At 46.3% G+C, this 19,405-nt stretch overlaps 1 protein-coding gene across 1 annotated transcript; it reads left to right on the forward strand.

Annotated features, from left to right (window-relative positions):
* The first annotated feature begins 12,523 nt into the window (after positions 1-12,523).
* On the forward strand, positions 12,524-18,997 carry LOC144138410 (putative defense protein 3). The gene is made up of 4 exons (XM_077670682.1): positions 12,524-12,683; positions 14,866-15,090; positions 17,881-18,091; positions 18,888-18,997. Exons 2-4 carry the CDS (start codon positions 14,886-14,888, stop codon positions 18,949-18,951), a joined length of 480 nt encoding a protein of 159 aa, XP_077526808.1. The 5' UTR covers positions 12,524-12,683; positions 14,866-14,885; the 3' UTR covers positions 18,952-18,997.
* Positions 18,998-19,405: the final 408 nt, after the last annotated feature.

Raw genomic sequence — 19,405 nt, forward strand, 5'->3', positions numbered from 1 at the left:
GAGCAATTCCCTGAGCAGTAGAGAAAATAATTGAATATTGCCTAACCAGTGGACTTTACAATCTGGTGTGATAATCTGGACCGACTGCTGTCATAACCTTTTTTGAGCACCAGTCTTTTCATGAAATCTACGAACTATATCTTCAAGGAACCATCGACTTCAAAATTCTATCCACCGATGAAAGTGCTTGAACTTTGAGCGCTGATATCTTGTAGATTATTGACTGCCTTCGTGTCCCTCTTCCTCACCAGAGTAGTTTTGCCTTTAAGACAATAATACAGTTATTCGTTCCTTCCTTAGTCCGGGAATAAAAGTGATGATACCGTCAGTTGTTTAAGGGGGCCGCCACGCACTTACCGCCTGCCCGAGAAGTTTATGTCCGAAGGCGGGACCCGATCAGCAGCATGGTGATGAGGGGAGTATAATCTCGCCTCCATGTGAGTGCCCGTTTATGTGATGCCGTCGTCATTCGCCCACGCGAAACCTCTAGGCAAACTAACAGGAAATCCCCGCAGCGGAAAATAGGCCTTCGTCCAGGGAACATCGCTTCACCCTTAGCGACAGACAAGCCACGCGACTAGATCTGGCAGTAAGCTAGAGCACAGGCGTTGCCTGAAACAGCTGTTGCCACGCTTAACCTAACTGATTCTTACATTTGTTGCCGGCTATTATTGGTCTGAGAGTCAAGACCCTTTCTTCGCTTTCAGAGGAGCAAATGCGTGTTCCCTAGCGACCTGAATGTTTGAAAATATTTCGAATGCATATCTGCTGACACCCTCAGTTTAACTGAGCAACAAACAGGCTCACGTCACAGCCCCCATTCAGCCTAATGCGGATAAATATATACATCAAGGGACGATGAAGACCACATACAAGTTCGATTAATTGAAATGACTGTTTAGCCTCCGTTAAAAACTACCAATTTTATCGCCGACTTAGATACACAACCGAGATAATAAAGAAAACATATTCAAAAGTGGCGATTCCATAGCAACTTCCTGAACTTTTTCAATACCCGCACAGAATCTTGTCAGTGCGATTGGCGGTCACCTACGCAAAAAAAATGACAGGGAGATTGTAGTACGGCCCATACTTCCGGTTCATCGTATCACTTCAATGCTTACGGGCAGTTAACACACTGGGGCTCTTAGATTTACACTCTCGGACTCACCGCGGATAGTCCGCGGGTAGTCCGAGGATTCCCCGAAGCCATAGGGATACATGGGAAAATCGAATGCCGGACTGCTTCTCGGGTAGTCCGCGGTGAGTCCGAGAGTGTAAATCGAAGAGCCCCACTGATAAAAATGTTTTTAGGTATCTCCAGGACATGCCACTCCTGCACGTATTACGTCACTGTGGCGCGAACTTGGGAGTTATTCAGTATTTCTGGGGGTTTTTATGTTTCAAAAACGTCGCTGGCTGCAGAAGTTGAGCTGAGTGAGCTGCCACAGAGTACTTCTTTCATATAGAACAAAGTTGTACTTTGTCTTTGCGCCCCTTTAAGAGCGTTGGCATGTTGGCACGCGTTGGCACGTTGCTGAATTTGTAAGTTTTTCGTGATAAACTCCCAAGGCAGAATTACATCCTGGATTGTATTCTTTCATTCAGTTACTCTCTGCAGATGGGGCTTCACAGCAAGCTACGGTGATTTCAGCTTTCAAATTTGTTTTTTCGAAGAAATTCATCAAATGCAGAAGGGCGTTCTTTTAACGCCCTTCTTCATTTCTTCGAAATATTTTGGGCTTGATGTATTTAGCAGCTCAGAAACGTAACCCGCAACAACCTTTATTGGTATCCCTTTCTTCCCGTTCCTACCAACATCCTTTCCTTTACTGCGCTTCGTGTTACCCTTTATAGAACCGCAGATATAGACAGCCATTCCTCCTGTGAAAGATTGTGCTTTTGTATTCCTTTGTGTAGGAAGCTCCTTTGCTTGATTGGCCGCCACAACTTTAGTTGTGTGGTACAGTCACGCAAACCTCTATGGCATCAATTCTTTTGATGGACTGCATGTGCTGCAAGCTGCCGTATTTTGAAAAAACATAAAACGCCATTATCTTATGACTTCACATGAGAGGTACAAAGCGTATTTTCCACTTCACAGTTGAAAATCAGCCAGCGGGATTTGTCTTGAACTGGATTACTGTGCTTCAGTATGCTTTGGCAGCTCGAAGGAGCAGTCCTGTCTTAAAATAATTTGACAAGAAATTCTGATTCAGGGTTCCATCAACACGACCCGTGTCATTGCCTCTAAGTAGTGCACTTCGGGAAAACATTTTCTCATGCCTTCACTTCCGAAACCTCTCGGCTTTAGCAGAGGCGGCTAAAAAGAGCATGCATCCCTTCTCTTTTGCCCTAATTCCTCCGCCTTGGCAGACAAAAAATAGTGAGTCAGTATTGTCGCTACACTCTAACCCCAAAGACGGGTCTCGCGGGACCTGAGGAAACGGGAGCCAACTCGTTATTTGCAGAATACGGTCGAACCTTTTTATGAACGCGCATGCTCTTTGTCTGCCTATTTGTGTTTCTGTGTAGTACATAGCAGTGAAAGCTCCATTGTCAATACTCAGATCGCGTAGCAACACAATAAGTTACGAAGAAAAAGGGCGCCTTACACTCTTGCCCATAAATCTCTCAGTTATGCTTTACTGGGGCGGGTGTTATACAGGACGAATACATGTTCCACCATGTGGCGAAGCCTAAAAACAATTGCCGAGATTCATATTACTCTAATGTTCCTGCTTAATACAAAAAAATAACCTTTTTGGCTGTCGGAAACTTCGCCTGGAGCATCGAGTGCTTTAAGAAGTATGATAAGTAATACTACTACCTTTCATGCAGGTGAGAACAGGGTGGCTTCGTGGGCAATTTTACTTGGATCCAGATTGCTTACATTATAACCAAAGTAGTGGGTAACATGTAGGAGTAATTCCATGCCAAAGGAGACCGGATAATTTTTCAGCCTTCCGGATATGCTTGAAAAATTTATTCTAGCAATTTTGAGCCCAAAAGAAATACTCGGTAAAGTATTTTTTGCGAAACAATTTTTTTTAGTCCTTACAGTGGCCTCCAAAATCTGTAAAAGACGTAAAAAGTGATACCATTTAAAACTTTTTGCGAAGGAGCCATTACAGCTTACGAAAGCACGTGTGAGCAGGTAAACAGATCTAACCAGATTCAACGCTGCCGTAAAAAATAAAAGCCGAGCTAAGCGATTTTTGACCAGACTTTGGACCCAAATCAACAGCGGGAATCTGACAAAAATTGTCGAAGTTTGGCCATTTTTTAGTGACCTTTTAATCAAATGACTGCAGCAAAAATTTTAGTACTGATTCTGTAGAACATCAATATTTGTTTGCAACTTTTCAAATCTCAAAGCCTCACAACATTCTTTTGGTAATAAGGTAATAAAATTGATTTTTCACAAAAATTGCCACTAAAGAGGACCAAAAACGGCCGGGTGGGCAACGGTGTGCGGTAGTTCAATGTTATTTCTAAAGCATATAAAAAAATTGAGAAATACTTTTTCTTATTGCGGAGGAAAGATTTTTTGAAAATGAGTTCTCACAGGCGCCTCCGCGGCACCCGGCACAACTGCGTGCGCCGCTCGCCGCGACACCTTCCAATGTCGTCTGATCTTGGCTGGCCGTAGCCGGTTCAGACCGGTTTAAAAGCGGCCGTCGTCTGCTACGAGGGCATGAACACTACAGACGTCTGCATGGTCTGTGCAGTAGCAGTAGATTGTGTCTCTTTTGCGATTGTGTCTCTTTTAACAGTAAAGTGGCACTTCTCACTTAGCTATGACAGGTGGTAACAGTGGTGACATTCCTGCTGGCACGGAAAGGTACCAACATACAAAATACTTAGCCAAATTAGTGGATGTGCCAATATCCCATCAAAGGGTTTGTGAACATTGTGTTAGGCTGCACAAGCACGGTGCAGTTCCCTGGCGCCTGCCAAACTGCACGGTTTCATTGCGTGGAATTGGCGTGTTCTCTTGAGCTATTCACAATATTTGGTTATGCGAAAATGCCAGAATTAAGTTCGCCTTACGTGTTTGAAGTAGGCATTGTAATTCGGCGAAATCGCTGATTACATAACTCCTGGAAAAATTCAGTGCCATCTCAATCTGTCAAGGAGGAGGATTTGTGAAGCTGGGCGCAGTCCAAGTAGTGAACGTAACAAAACATGTCGCCTGAAATTTGCGCTTGAGCGTACTTCTTATTTACTTAACTAAAGGAAACTTGGAAGCAGCATTTCTATTCCAGCCGACAAGCATGAGGCTCTGTGTTTGCCTCCTGCAGAAGACCAGGTATAGAGACTAGGCGGGAATCCTGCAATATTTACAACTTCACTGCAAACTACGTAATTAAGAAAAATAAATAAAACTCGCTTTGTTAGTGCCTAATTGCCTTATAATTTGTTTTGGGATAGCTTTGATTAAGTAAGAGTTACAGGCGTTTTCTCTAAGCATACCCCTCCGTGGACAATTTTTATTGGCTTCAGATTGCATTCCGCAGCCTGTACTACTTTTATGTAAACAATTTATAAGAAGTAAGTAAACTCGGCGTAATGGCAGCGTCGTGTTAGGGGTTAATTCCGGAATAAGTTTGTGATATCCATATTACATTAAGAGCTACGTATCGATTTACATGGCTGCGGATCGAGTGCGTGCGATTCTCTGTCCACGTGACTTCCGTTAGCTCACACTAATAGGGATACCGACACATATACAGCTACTCTAAAAAAGTGGAGCACCGCTATGGAGCTGTGTAACCAAATGCATTTCGAAGATGACTTCTACGAGCAATGAGCAAATACGTGTTTTGCTATATTATATCGTACAAAATATTTCTTAGTCTCGCAGCTGCAAGTTTTATTAAACAACCGTTTGACTCATTGTTGCAGTGTCACCAATTGTCCACCCGATTGTCCATTCGTTCCTGGGAGCTGTCACCGTGGATACTACGCACGAAGTGCCAGAATCAGGCAGTTGACTGACCTGACCTGACCTGGCAGTTGGCCTGACCAACAAGATGTAATTTCTCATTGGGCCAGAAGGCCGAAGTTGACCATCACCAAAATATGGACTCTCCATTATTATGTGTACATTTCTAAGTGCACTACACACACAGCCTCGAAACTGCGCCCGGATCCACTTGGAAACCGCGTATGCCCTTGTCGCGGAACAAAGGTTATTGCCAACACGCTGGCGCAAAGCTTAAAGTCCTTTTACTTAGTGTGTGGGGATAGGCTGTGTCCCAAAAGTTACATCCAGTGTACGAAAAAAAAAAAAAACGTCTGGACTAGAGTCTGAAGAAAGAACACAAATGGCCTGCGCTGAAGGTTCTGACACGTTTTCCAGTCCACCGTCCGATACTCCAAGGGGAAGGACGCGTCCTGCGAGCCAATCTCCCATTGTTGCGTCTAAATCAAGAAAACTGCTTAAATCTACTGTCGATGCGAGCGTCAACACTGACATTAGTGTGGCTCTAATAGAAGCACTAGGTGATGACGGAAGACTGGCACAAGATTACAAGATCATGCTGTCCATCTTTCGAAACAAATACCGGAATGCACGTTTGAGGCACCAAATGCTCGGAATCCTTGCTTTGTGCCCACAGTCTTGGACGATCCCTCAAGTCTTGTAGTACTTTAATTGCGGGAAAAAGCTGGTGCGATACGCGAGGCGCCTCCGTGAGTTGAAAGGCCTACTAGAAAATCCTAGTCCAAGAAGAAATCGTTCCCCGAAGGCCAGAGTGAAAACGTCGATAACGAATTTTAAAGCAAAGCTTTGTATCTCTACCCCCAAAGGGCTCTTTAGCGACCGTTGGTGTCAACAGAAAACTCACGCGAACAAATAAAAAAAGTTACTGCCACCGCCAGGAATCGAAGGTGCAACGAGCCTACGAGCTACAAGCCTACGTGGAGACGGGGGAGGCTGACGGTGCACTCACCCAGCACATCTGAGGATTTAACCCCTGCATTTTCGCGGAAAGCCATATGATAGCATCAAGCCACATCTCGCGCCGCTTTGAGCTCCGCCCACGGCACGTGCAGCAGCCGTGGGCGTGCCTTCCCCATGCGCCATGAGTTATTAAAAATTAACGGAAGCTCACACCAACGCATGGCATCCCCGTTATCTTCAGTCTCTGCTGCCGATCTCGTAGCCTCCGTCAGCTGCGGGAAAGATGGAGGAGAAGTGAGATCGTCAAACACCGGGTTTGAGATTCCTTTCATTTTGTAAAAAAAAAAAAAAACAGTTTCCACTCATGTGCTTCACCAATACAGCTCAACCAACCACGATTCATGGATCACGCATTGATTTTACCTTAGCAAAGATTATCTTTTTAAAGTAATAAAGGGTCAGGTTAAGTGCATTTCACTCGTCTATAGTTTCACTCTTCGTAGAGCCACGTGTGTTAATTCAAGAGATGTCGCATTGGCAATCGTTGTGGGTGTCGTTTACAGCTTTTCTTTCCAACCACAATCACCGGGTGTATTGGCTCGCTTTTTTCACCAAGATGATTGTATAACGTACTGTCTTCCAGAAAAAAATACATCGTGAGACCAAACCCAGATACGCCTGCTTTTGTTGAACCTAAAAGAAGCTTTCGTTCAGTGGGAGCAAGAAAATCCGATTCTGCAAGCGTCGTTTTCCACCTTCGCATCTCTTCGACTTCCTTGGTGCGTACTTGCTGGATCGGCTGGTGCACATTCTGTTTGTTTGTGTGAGTACCACCAGAACGTAAAGCTGATGCTACATGCCTTGAGCACACAGGAGACAGCTTCTGCACTCATGGCTATGACTGTCTGTAGTCTTGAAAATCAAGTCTGCATGCTTAGCGCCTGCTCCCGATGTCGCGGCGTTGCGCCGCTCAAGAATTCCTTCGAAACTATGATCCCAAAGGTGATGAAATAAGGTACAAGCAGTGGGTGCACGCTGACAAGTGTATCTTATCAATACAGCAGTTTCAACTCCCTCGGAGTTAATGGATAAGCTCGTTGAAAGGCTGGAAAAACTTAAAAGGCACCATTACGTTAACAAATCGCAGGCTAATTATCTTCGAAGTGTGAAAACCACCCTGGCACAAACTGAGACGATTGTCTTAATGAATTTCGCTCGAAATCATAACTTCATCGTGCAGGGCGCCTCACAGTCTTACCATTCGAACGCCTCCCAATCTACGATTCACCCCATTGTTGTCTACGTTGGAAGCGATGATCACGAATCCGGTTCAAGCTCTTGCTCCTGTGATTCCAACGTTGTCGCATCTGGCGCCCTCAAGCACGAAAACACTGCTGTTAATGCATTTCAACGGCATTTTCTTCAAGAACTCAGGCGAAAAAAACAAAACTTAATGAGAAGACAATGGGCCTCCTCGATTTACCAGTCCTGGACGGTCCGCGGGCAGTCCGAGTACTGCGTCCGGACCGGAGGTCCCATAGGAATACATGGGAAAATCGAGCGCCGGATCGCGTCTCGGGCAGTCAGCGGACGATCCGGGACTGATAATCGAGGAGGCCCATTATTTCATGGATGGTGAGGCATGGCAGTATAAAAAAATCGGAAAAACTTTGTGAATCGCACCTTTCACAAAGAACACTTCGCACTGAAAGCAACGTGGAATTCCCTTGCGACTTCTCACGGCAAGGGTCCTTGTGCTGGCTTAGGGGGCACTCTGAAAAGGCTGGCTAGCAGAGCCTGCCTGCAGATACCGCTCGACAACCAAATGTTGACGCCAGAAGACCGTATGATTGGGCGGGCCATTCAATGATAACAGTCAACGTACTTGGGGCCCCCGACAGTGCTGTCGCAGCGAAAAGACAAAGCTGTAGCAGCGGATACGAAACACCTAGATCGAATTAAGAGACGCGCTAATACCATCATTTAGCACCGGACAAGGATACGTCTCAGGACAAGGATACGTCTCAGGACAAGGATACGTCTCAGCGAAAATAACGTCGAGGTTTACCGCCGAGCAAGTGTACTCAGCGCAACACTGAAACTGCCCCACTGTGTTTCAACAATGGTGTGAAGTGACAAGCACGTCTGCATGAAAACATGGGCACTGAACACGGCTGTCATTGCCTCTTTTGTTAAATTCGTTCAGTAGAACGTGTCGGTTATAGGTTAATAAAAGAAAAAAAGCTCCATTAAAGTGTTTTGTTCCTTCTGAACCGAGAACATTTCCTTTATAAATACTGCCGGTCATCGCATTTGACTCCACCACCGTACGGCGCCCTGTCTTTCACCTTTTATGTGGCGAGGTTAAGTGACATTATTCCGTCTTAACTGACACTTGTGCGTTATGAAGCCGAGGCCTGGTTCACGCATTTGGCTCAGTACTTCGCGCCGACATTCCATGTGGTGTGACCCCGACGCAGGGACCATCGCCTTGTATAAGGAAAGCAATGCAAATCCTTTCTGAGCTTGTAGAACGTTGCCCATCGGAATGCAAAAAAACAGTAGGGCCCGTATTTTAAATCAAACTTCAACTCGTTGGGGACTATTATTCTTATGAGCTAAAAAATGCGTAAAGCTACAGGCCTGATCCGTTGAAGGAACCCTCCGGTAGTTTCTAACTACGTCTCCAGTAATCATAAACTGGCACTGATGAATTTTGCCCCTCTCTTCAATGGTAAGTATTGCTTGAGCGTTCTCCCTCATGATCATAGGCCCAGTGAGGAGCTCTAACAGCTGCATCAAATCTGAAAGAGGATATGTCCCTGCGTGCCGTCATTCGATGGCTCTGAATGGCTAAGGCCGGAACATATCGCGAGCATGTAAAAAGCAAGAATTGCAGAAAGTGTCGATACCCGAGCACAACAGCAGGATAAGCTTGCAATATGTAGCGTGAGCAAAGTAGAGAGCGAACGAAAAATAAATTCCGAATAACGGGAATATAGGCGCCGATATTACGATAATATCGCGGGAAGCTCTCATGATGTCCCAGAACGTCAGTTCAGCATTTACGAAATACACTTGGGTGTTCGAAAAGTTATTGCTAATAAAGAAGTTGGTGCGGAGCCCGTATCAACGGGAATAGCGCCGAACAACGTTATCAGTTTCTGCTGCTGACAGCAAGAAGACCGCGCTGGCATGCGAACCCCTTCGGGAAGATAAATTAGATTGCTAAAAGGAACAGAAATCTACCCCGCTTATTCCAACAGTTAGCGCTGCTATACGGTCAAGCAGTGAGCAAAAAGAAATCATGGAGGATTGAAAGCGCTTCAAAGAGAGAGGTTGTGATTTTTTTCCCCAGAATAAGTTGCAACCAGAGGGTTTACATCGAGTATCAAGATCACAGAACACGCCTGCCCCGCTTCGGTAGAGCTCGACCATGTGCCTGGCATGAGCCGATGTAGGAGCGACTAATTCGTTTAGAAACATCTGCTGTTGCGCATCTGCTCTGACATAGCAGGGGGCAATGCATTTCGTGGCAGTACTAAATGGTGGTAACAAACAATTATGGATATACGGAGACCATTTTGTGTGCCGCCTTTGTTCTAGGCAACTATCCAAAGGACATCTTGCGTCCCCTGGTGGAGTAACCGTGTTCACTATTTCGGACCTGCTCCCCTGGAGTTAGAGGTATACAATAAACCCTAAGAGCATACCATGCTAAACACGCAACGAGGTTTTTTATGTTCCCGCGTTTACCCCACGGCTAGGCAAGCGCACCCTCCTTAATGCTTCATATTTACCAGAACTTCCACTTTCGGTTGTTTGTTTTGTTTCGTTGTTTTGCCAAGCAGGGAAATACTTGCTTGTAAAAAACTGCGTGTACTCGAGACGCTACAAGAAAACTCTTGCACATTACAAAACCGTAACGGACAAAATAAAATGGGGGTCTTGGGCTCTGGCACCAGTTCAGCTTTTTTTTTCCTTTTCCTCTTCCCCCCCACCCCCTCTATCTCGCTCTGCAGAGAAAAATAAAGATTTAATTTGATTTGACTTCGGAGGAGCGGGCGGCACGGCATAGTCACGCCAAACCGGGGGGGGTGTCGGGTTACCCATCTCAAGACGAGAAGAGGAATGACCCTCGTTGTTATGACGTCCAGATGGTGGGCATCAGTCGGGCTGGTTCCGGAAGCAGCTCGCCCATTGGCTGCGGTACGTAAGTGCGTAGGAGAGGAACTGCGCCCTATGGCCGGATTGGCTACGGCGCTATCACAGATCCGACGAGGTGCATTGAATAATGCCCAATGCTTTCCGCATTCTAGTAGCTTAGGACAATGACGCAGCGCCAAACTGAATTGATGCACAGAGCAGTGTTGAATTGAACGCAATAAGCCAGCTGTAGTCCCTGGGATCGTGATTTTCACCAGTATAAGCGGGGCAAAGGGTTCCCGAATATGAGCGCACCCTCTTGGACAGGTGTCCGCCAGCACGGACATTCCAAGCAGTGTGCGGCGCACAACGTCCACTCACTCAATGGCGCGACCGCTTATGGTGACCAGAGTGCCGCGTGACATTATGCCGGCGGCCGCTTGTCGCAGTTATGTGCTATTCGCAACGGTGAACATAGACGACAAATGATTATTGACTGAAGGTCTCCGAAAGCAATGGTTTCAAAAACAACTACGGCAATGGTACCGCTGCTGCCCACAGCTGGCACTGCAAGGAGTAACAACGCGGGTCGCCTCAATTACACACAATGCTTTTTAACCAGTTTCCAAGGATTCGAATTATCGCGACACGTGGATTTAGTTCCTCAGAGGGCTTCCGTTTGGCTCTATGGGTCAGATGGAACTCTTAATTTGTGCTTCAGGTCCCGCATGCAAGTGCAATTGTCATTGCGAGTTTATCGCTGCTAGACCAGCTATTACTGGTTCTGTATAGCTTTTCCTGCATACGGGAAGCTACTTTCTCGCTAGAGGCCAAACTCATGACTGCCGGCAGTGAAACTTGTCTACTGTTTCCTTCCTGGATACCTTTTACGCCTGTCGCGTTTCCAGCTGACCATGTGGAATGACCTCATCGCGAAACTGCCCCATTAAACCGGTATAAGTCATTCGTTCCAGGCGATTAGCTGGGTTAAATGGCTGTTAGTACACTGAAACATAGTGGAAGCACGAAGCAAACCAGGAAAAAGAACGAAAAAAATAAACACAAAACGACCTTTGGATTTGACGTAATCTCTAGACATTCAAGGATAATTTGAAATCATGTGGTCGTCGCGCACTTTTCTGGCTCTTCATCGTTCTTTGTTGCGATCTTCCAATATTTTCACAGAACCCGGTAATTATTTTTCTTTTGCGAACTCACTATTGTCGTTATTCGCACATAGTCAATATCCCATGGTCTACGTTGAGCGCGGGGAAGGATACGATTTTTCGCTTTTGGTAAAACGTTGTCTCAGGCCAGCCACAGGTCCAAACATCGGATTTCTCACGCAGTGGCGCGCGCGACGCTTGCGCCTCACTGGCCTTATTGAATTCCTTTCATTTGGTCTGTTTTTTATCTCTGTGTTCAGTTTGCCTTTGCCTAGTGGCGTGTTTATATCTACCCCGTCATGTCCACGCAGTTTGCGTGCGTTATACATACGCTTGCGTGCTTGTTTTTTGTTTGGTTATTCGTTTATTTCTGATCCTTATTACTGCGAAAGAAGAATATTAAAAGAAGAAAAAACAACACATAACAAGAATAAGCTGTAGTAGGAAACCAACCGCGCTTAAAAAGGAGCTAAGCTAGGCTTAAAGCTCGGGTTTTGTGGTCTTTTCCACTAAATCAGGCGTATGCAAAATAAGCCGTATCCCGCTTGTAATGACGTGTGGCACTTGCGCTTTCATTCGCCACATATGCTCATATCGCTATAGGTATTTGCACAAGGTACACTTTTTCCTGTCTGTTTAATGTGGCCGTTTATTTTATATCAAAGTAATCGGGAAATAGCAGCGACGAAAAATCCGTGTCCATCTGTGTTTTTAGATGTGGCATAAAAAAATTGCCCTCTCCTGTTACTCAGGCTTTCATATACAAAAAAAAAACACGTATATTCGCTTGGATCGTCTATATGGCTTGATAGGAATTTGTGTGAGACACGTCCTTCTTTTGAAATTTTCATAAAAAGTAAAAACAAATATTCCTTAGCTGCACCTCAAACTCCACGCTTAAGAAATCCGACAGGATAAAATCTGGCTTCGCTACTGTAAACGATCACGTGGGAGACAGGGATGGGAACTGTCATGGCGGTCTACTGTCCCGCGTTCCGTTCATCCTACAGACGTCACTGCTTTCTTCATTTCTTTCTATCTTCGGCTTTACTAGGGCGTTCACCTACAGAATCGTGTTTTTCACATGTAGGTGCCTGAATCATGCAATTTGTGGGGCGTACAAACTATTGTTACCTTTTAATCATATCTCTTAATGTAATTCTTCAGTAAAATCCGGCATGGAACAATACATTCCTCTCTGAAGACGATAGTGAGGGCCGACAAGAATGCAATAAGGGGATTGCGTCGCCCTGTTCAAACAATACGCACAGCGCCTGTGTCTTATTTCAATCAGCCCTGTTCAACGAGCTATCGGCTCTAGGCGCGGTATTACTGTTCTCAAAGCTATATGCGTGGGGAAAACGTCACACTCTTAGTAGCTATAAATACTAACGATATCCGGCAATAGCCAAACCGTTGCGGCGGAGAAGAAGATCAGCTAGACGGCTTGCATCGCGTGGTCGGTGAGCACCCTGTTCAGCTTGTCCCAACAGCGTTTTTGTGCCATTTAGTTTGTTTGAAATAGTGTCATATTATTACCTGGATAAAGAAAATTTTGCTGCATGTATTTTATACGTCCCTATCCAAATCTGGTTCCAGTTGCTTCCCGTCCTTCAAAACATTATCTTCATTTAGTGTTTATACTGCTGAACAGGCAGGCTACGAAACAGCCTGAAGTTATTGCATTTAAATTATCTCTTGTTAATTTACACGAAGGTTAATGCGCTATGTACCGCAAGTTAACGCTAGATATAGTAAAGTGCAAATCAGTAAGACGTTAATGTCCGGAGCAGCATACCATTACCAATGTACAAAAAATCCTCCCTGAATCTGCTCCCCTGCAAGGTACCGGAATGAATCATTTCCACAAAAGAAGCAAATTACAGGATAATGTGTTATCAAAGAGTTACGGTAATGTTACTCCACTACACCAAACATTGCTCTTTAAAGAAAACACACATGTTACTGCACATTAGCTGCGTTCCAGAAACCAATTACGGACGTCTTGCATTGTGGGCGTACAGAATAGAAGACGTCGACCTACACTTGCAAATGGCGCAGCTCCGAATAGATTTATACCTAACTGCCTGACTAACCTCCTTTCTTTTTATCTCGAATTTTTCTTGTTCATCCGTGTTATGGCAAAGTGAACCCTCGGTGATTGGTTCAATCAAAAACAGTGATAATTCTTTTATAAAAAAATGTATTGTGATTGAGCTGAGGCGGCGTTCAGTAGAATTAATTATTCATGTTTACCTTATTTGGTGAATGGCATTTACCCAGACAAATCCAAACAAGAATACCTACCGAGGTTGAAAATTTCTGTACACTCCTTCACAGATTTAAGTCAGCAGCAGTGCAAGTAAGGTCACGAACAATGAGATAACGACACCCCGACCACAACCATTAATAAAAACAAGTGCCTGTGCGTGGAGAAGAACAAGAAATATGGGAGTGGGGAGCGCACTCCAATGACAGGGATTGCACGCAATGGTGACATAATAAGAAAGGCTACTTCCCTAACGGAATAAATGAATTGGCTTTTTTGACAAAGCGACACTAGAAACAGTAGGCGCCGCTTGACGTTCGCCTCGCTGATGCGAACATACGGTGTAAAGATAAGCAGTGGCGCCGAACAAAAATCACATGCACGTTGCTTGAGGGCATCTTGTTCAAGCTAGCCTTTTCGATGGCTCGATATTTCACAACAAATCTACATATATAGTTCGGTAGCAACACTTCTCACTTCGACTGGAATGAAGATTTTGTTGGAAGTAATGTTTCGATCCATGTCAGCAACCACTGAGAATTTGCACACAGATTTGTGTTCAGTATCCGAGAACACGCACACAAACAAACTCTCGCATTGCAAAGGGTTGTTGGAGTCCGTGCAGAAACCCGCTCGCCGTTGTTCTAGCAGAGTTCTACAAATGAAAGCATCACGTGTCTATAGAAATAGTGGATTCTCATTTGTGTCTGCTTTACATGAATCAGTTTAGCATTAGAAGCAGTACAGAGGTTTAGCAAAGCGAATAGGGCTGGTAGAGGTCCCCACTCCGCATGCGCGCACGGGTCCTGCATGCCATCTCGTGACGTGTGCCTTTACGAAACGTCTCGCATGTACCCGGACACACTGCACAGCTTTTCTATTTTGGCGTCACAGCTTTGTCTTCCATCTCCACCTCATATATTGTTAATTAAACTCGAGTGGCATTGAACCCGACAACACTTTGAATTCTGCCCCAAATTAAAGGACAAAGGCGCACTTGTCGCAGCGAAACCACCTGCAGTCGTCCCACCAGACAACATATGCTGGCATTGGGTATCGCTCCAATGACTGCGGGGTGACAAGGGAAGCTTTTGTTATCTCACAAGCGGGTGACTAGGCCAAGTTGCGGGAAAGACATTCCTCTCGACAGCCTTTGGCCGATCCCCCCTGCGCTCCATTTGTCCTGCTAAAATAACTTCCATTGTGCATGCCTTTTCTTCACGCCTGAAAATGTAACAAGTCGTGTCAGTGTCAGTCAGCGCCGTTATGATGCCCGTGCTTCAAGGGGCTCTAGTACCCGCTAAATGTTAATGAACGGCCCCGATTGGCGTGCCGCTGTTAATTGTTGCCGTTGCTAATTATTGTTGTCTTTCCAGTTGTGTGAGCAGCAAAAATCATGGCTCGGCTCAGTTTGCCTCTTCTGGTGCTGTTGTCTTTGGCTGCTACCATGGCGTTTCCTGACGGGGCGCCGGAGTTGACGTGTAACCCCTTCTTCGACTTGCGCCCCGTCCACGCTGAGACAGATGCCCTGGACGCCAAGAACTCTCCTTACCGGCTGGTCCAGGACAAGGTGGACTTTGAGGCCAACGATCGTGTCAAGGGTACGCCCTTAAGATATCTCCTGAGACCAGACATTCCTTCAATTCAACCGGGGGTTTGTCCCTCGGAAGCTACTGCCTTACGCCCTACAACGCTCTTCATAGTAAACTGCTATCGAATAACTATTTCCGCCATTCACTTTCATGAGAGATACCGCCTCAGCGGCGATTTGTGGTTTTGGCCGGAGCGCCGCAGAGGCCAAAAATACAGTCTTAAGGCCGTATTTTGAGTTGCTCCTCTACTGTATTTCCTCCCTTCCACCTAGCTGAGGGGAGGATTCCGCAATGCTTATGCATGGGGCTCATTAGAACAATAGCGATAGCTACTGCGCCCTTCACGGTTGGCCCAGGTCCACGTGTCTAAGGAGCTTCCCATCAGGCGTCTGTTTGAGCACATGCGATGAACGCGTCACTTTTGGGACAGGAAGGGATGCCTTTCACAGTAAAGAGAAATCAGGATGGCCCCGAGCTCCTCTCCTACTCCATATGTACTACATCAAAAGGGCGAAAGTGAGCGAAAGAAGCGAAGACACAAAAAAATTCTCGCGCCTTCCCGCGAGGGGAACACGAGTAAATGCAGAGCATTGGGGCCTCAGTACTGATTGAAGGCAGTGTTGCTTCCATCGCTTCTTCGGTGATGCTGGAGTAGCAGACACGAGTAAACGTGGGCACGAGCGTCAACCAAGGAAGGAAGGAGCAAGGCAGTGACTGAAACACGAGCGACCGCTAGCCGCTATATTTGCAGCGCGCGCAGTAGAGGGAGAGCAGTACGGGGGGGGGGGGGGGGGGCAGCGCGCATGCGCAAGCAGCGCGCGCCCTTCCACGCCCCACCGCGCTGCTATCACGCACCTGTTACGCCGAGACCTCGACGGAGCGAACGGGCTGACTACGACGCATGCGCGCGCCAGGGAAGGAGAGACGCACCTGCTGCGGACGCGGAACTGTTGACACCGTCCGACGCAGGAACTGGCGAGGCTAAGAAATGCTCTGCATTTAAAATCGGCACAGTCCCCAGAAAGCGCAGATAAGCACAAGAAAATTGACAGAGGCAGGAGCATGCACAGAGCAGACACAGACACACTAATAAAGTTAAGGGACACGTAAGGCAAGCTAAGTCACGCCGGAGTCACGGAGAAATGACACGAAGGCCCTTCTAGCCCGTGTCATCACGGCAGCAAGTGCCATGGACTCATGACTTCGCTAAGTTTCACGGTTGCATCAACACGCAGTCCCAACGTTGCCTTCAGGGTTAGCCATGCAGTGTCAAAACGGGCAAACACACACAAAGTATAGGTTCATTGTCCCGAGGGCCACCGCAAGCGCGACAGTGAGGGGAAGCAACTCGGCACGTCTTGTGCAAATAGGGGTTGGGAAAAGCGACTTTCAGCGAATGGGGACAACAATTACTTCGTCACGCTTTGCCAGGCCACACGGCATTCGGAGAATGGTGCCAGTACCGCTTCTATACTGTGGGTGATATGTTTTTTATATCTCCGTCCATAATTGATAGTGCAACTGCCGCTCCAGAGAGTACGCAAGCGTCGCGGCATCACTTCGAGTCAATGAACGGAAATTATGAAGCTAGACGGGGAGGGATCTCGAACTGCATACGCTAGTTTCATAGTTTTGAAAGCGGGTTTTAACGAACCCTCCACAGGTCCATAGGCTGACATCGTGGAAAGCTGGATTTGCACCTCAGGATAGGAACGACGCACCATACCAAGTGGTAAACCGTTCATAATTTATTCTGAGGAAGCCACATTGCTTCATGGAAGCCGCTGTGATTTACACAATAAGATCGTTAGGCAGACAGAATACCAGTGTGAATATTGCAGTGTGTAGTGTGCGCCTGGAAATGGAAATAGCAGAGCCGAACGAAGGTACACCCCTGCAGCGGGGGCACATCAGCCGCTTTGTAACGTGTAGGAACTCACATCATGAATAGGAGACTCCTGGCAATGGCGAACGAACGGAACTGCCTTCGGAGGGGGCTGTAGGGTGCTGGCCAAATGGTGACGGCGCAACCGCAAACATCAAGAAAAAAATTCTACAACTGGTCAATAGAACGTCTAACTGTGGTTTCTTTTGCCTTCACGTATTTAAGAAGTTCTAAGCAGCCCAGAAATTTCAGCAAATCAAACAGCGTGTATCAAACGTAACATAAATATTTGTTGATTATAATTTCCAGAAAACCAAAACGAAAGACGAAAATAACAGGTCAATTTTTCCACCAGAGCTAAAAATGGCCGTATAAATAACTCGAGCTGATAGGGTTACAGGAATAACTCAACAGAAGTTTCTTGCCTGCATTTTGAAAGCGTTGCATTCTTTGCACGCAACCCGAGGTGACAGATGACGATATTTTAGCCGAAATGTCCGGAACGTTGCATCACAAACACGGGTAAACTCTACCGTCAAAATACGAGTTTTCGTTCAACAAAGCATTGTACTGCTTGCAACCTAAATGCAGCGCCCAAGAAACGAGTTAACCATACATAAGCAACAATCGGTTCAGTAAACACTGGGTTTACTGAAGAAAAATCAGTTTAGTAAACGTGTGGCTGACATCGTTTTTGTTTCCGGTAATTGTCCAGGCCCCGTGAGACTAGGAATGCCGATCAGGTTGGCTGCCAGATTTGCTTCTTCATTTAATTTCCAAACATTAACACGCACTTAACTCTAAACAATGACGGCAGGAATGACAGAAAGCGCGCGCACGTGAAATAGGGGTTCGCTTTGTCAAACGAACGACCTTGTAAGCCTTTGCTGAGCCTTTCCTCCTGCCTGGTGCAGTGACCCTGTACACTGTGGGCAAACCATTCCGAGGCTTCAAGGTGAAGTCAGTGGACGAGCAGGGCCAGGAAGTAGGGCGCTTCGAGCCCGGTGCCGGATATAAGGCTCTGAGCCAATGTTCGGCCGCCACGCACGAGAGCAGGGCGGACAAGGAGCACGTCGAGATGCACTGGCTTGCACCGGCCGACAGGTCCGGACGAGTGCACTTCAAGTGAGTAGCGCCCGCCCTCGTCACCTCGACGCTCTCGCCGACAGCGTTCGGTGACTTTAGCGCGCAGCGTGTGGTCAAGTTTCTGTAGCAAGCCTCTCGCCTTATATTTATGGACCAAACAAATCTTAAATGCATGCCGATATTCCTGTACGATAATCTTGCTGCCTTTTTTACCTGCATGAGAGCACAGAATACTTTTTCATAATTAACGCTACTGCTCCGGAGCTTAGCTCACAATGTGGTGGTGTAGCTCAACTTGCTTTCAGAAAACTGTTCTACTTCTGCAAATAGCTAAATCTACTTACAGTAAAGACAGCTGACGAGCGTCATTCGAGCTGGTCACGTATTTTGTAGAAGCACAACCTTTAGCTCTAGTGATGACGTGGTTAAAGTCGCAATGGTGGCTGCTAACAAGAAAACCAGCTGTTATTATAGTGCAATGTCAATAGCGTCAATTGTATTCTGGCAAGGTGATAAAAGTTCCTTGAGTAGCATAGAATCTATTCTTAGGTAAAAACTTGGATCCGTTCTAACCGCGATAGTTCTCCGCCGGAACCGTCTTTACGTGTGGTAGTGCTCTAAATGGTAAAAAAGGCTGCTTAAGAAGTTATCCACACAGTAGAAACGAGCGTTAATTGATGTTATGTTTCGCACACGTTGTCCCGATGTTGAACAGGTAAAATCGACGCATCGTATTATATCGCTTATTTGTCTGTTTCTTCCAGACTTTAACTTACTGACGTTTCAGATTTCATGTAACCGTTGGTAAGCATTTTTTGTCTTCATTTATTTTCAGCGCCACAGTAGTTCACAAGTACTTCGAGTTCTACATGAACCTGACCAGCACCCTCCAGCACTAGCTGGCCTTGCAATGTCATCGAATAAACTCTACCTCATTGACTCAGATCGTCTGGCTTGCTAGTACCTTTTATTATAAAAAAAACTACTGGAACGCGATACCTCTGCCGTCACCAAAATGTTTTTCAGAGCTTTACCACTGAAGCTTCTCGCACAGTGGCTGTGAGTCGCGTCGTAGTGGCGGACTACAGATCAATTTGCCACCTGGCTGCGTTTGTTGAAATTTTTAAAGAAACAAGTCTTTTTGGTTTTTCATCCGCCACGAGAACAAAAAAGAATCCCGGGCCATCTTCACTAACCTAAAACCTGGGGAAGTGCGAAGCATGCAGTGTATAAGTGTATTCAAGATTGTAAGTCCCTCTCCTGCCACACAGCGTGTGCTGATTGGGCGCCGGAGAAGCGCTGCCGGGAGGAGCAATCGCGTGCTTGCTGAGACGGTGGAGCCGTCTCGTGTTC

This window comes from Haemaphysalis longicornis, unplaced genomic scaffold (assembly GCF_048455015.1).
Source record: "Haemaphysalis longicornis isolate Haplotype H1 unplaced genomic scaffold, Haemaphysalis longicornis Haplotype H1 scaffold_1, whole genome shotgun sequence".
NCBI lineage: Eukaryota > Metazoa > Arthropoda > Arachnida > Ixodida > Ixodidae > Haemaphysalis > Haemaphysalis longicornis.

Bases quoted from the DNA above. Each gene is read 5' to 3' on its own strand.
- LOC144138410 (XM_077670682.1), top strand. From the start codon at position 14,886: ATGGCTCGGCTCAGTTTGCCTCTTCTGGTGCTGTTGTCTTTGGCTGCT. The intron at 15,091-17,880 runs GTACGCCCTTAA...TGCCTGGTGCAG, and splicing joins GGCCAACGATCGTGTCAAGG to TGACCCTGTACACTGTGGGC. The intron at 18,092-18,887 runs GTGAGTAGCGCC...ATTTATTTTCAG, and splicing joins TCCGGACGAGTGCACTTCAA to CGCCACAGTAGTTCACAAGT.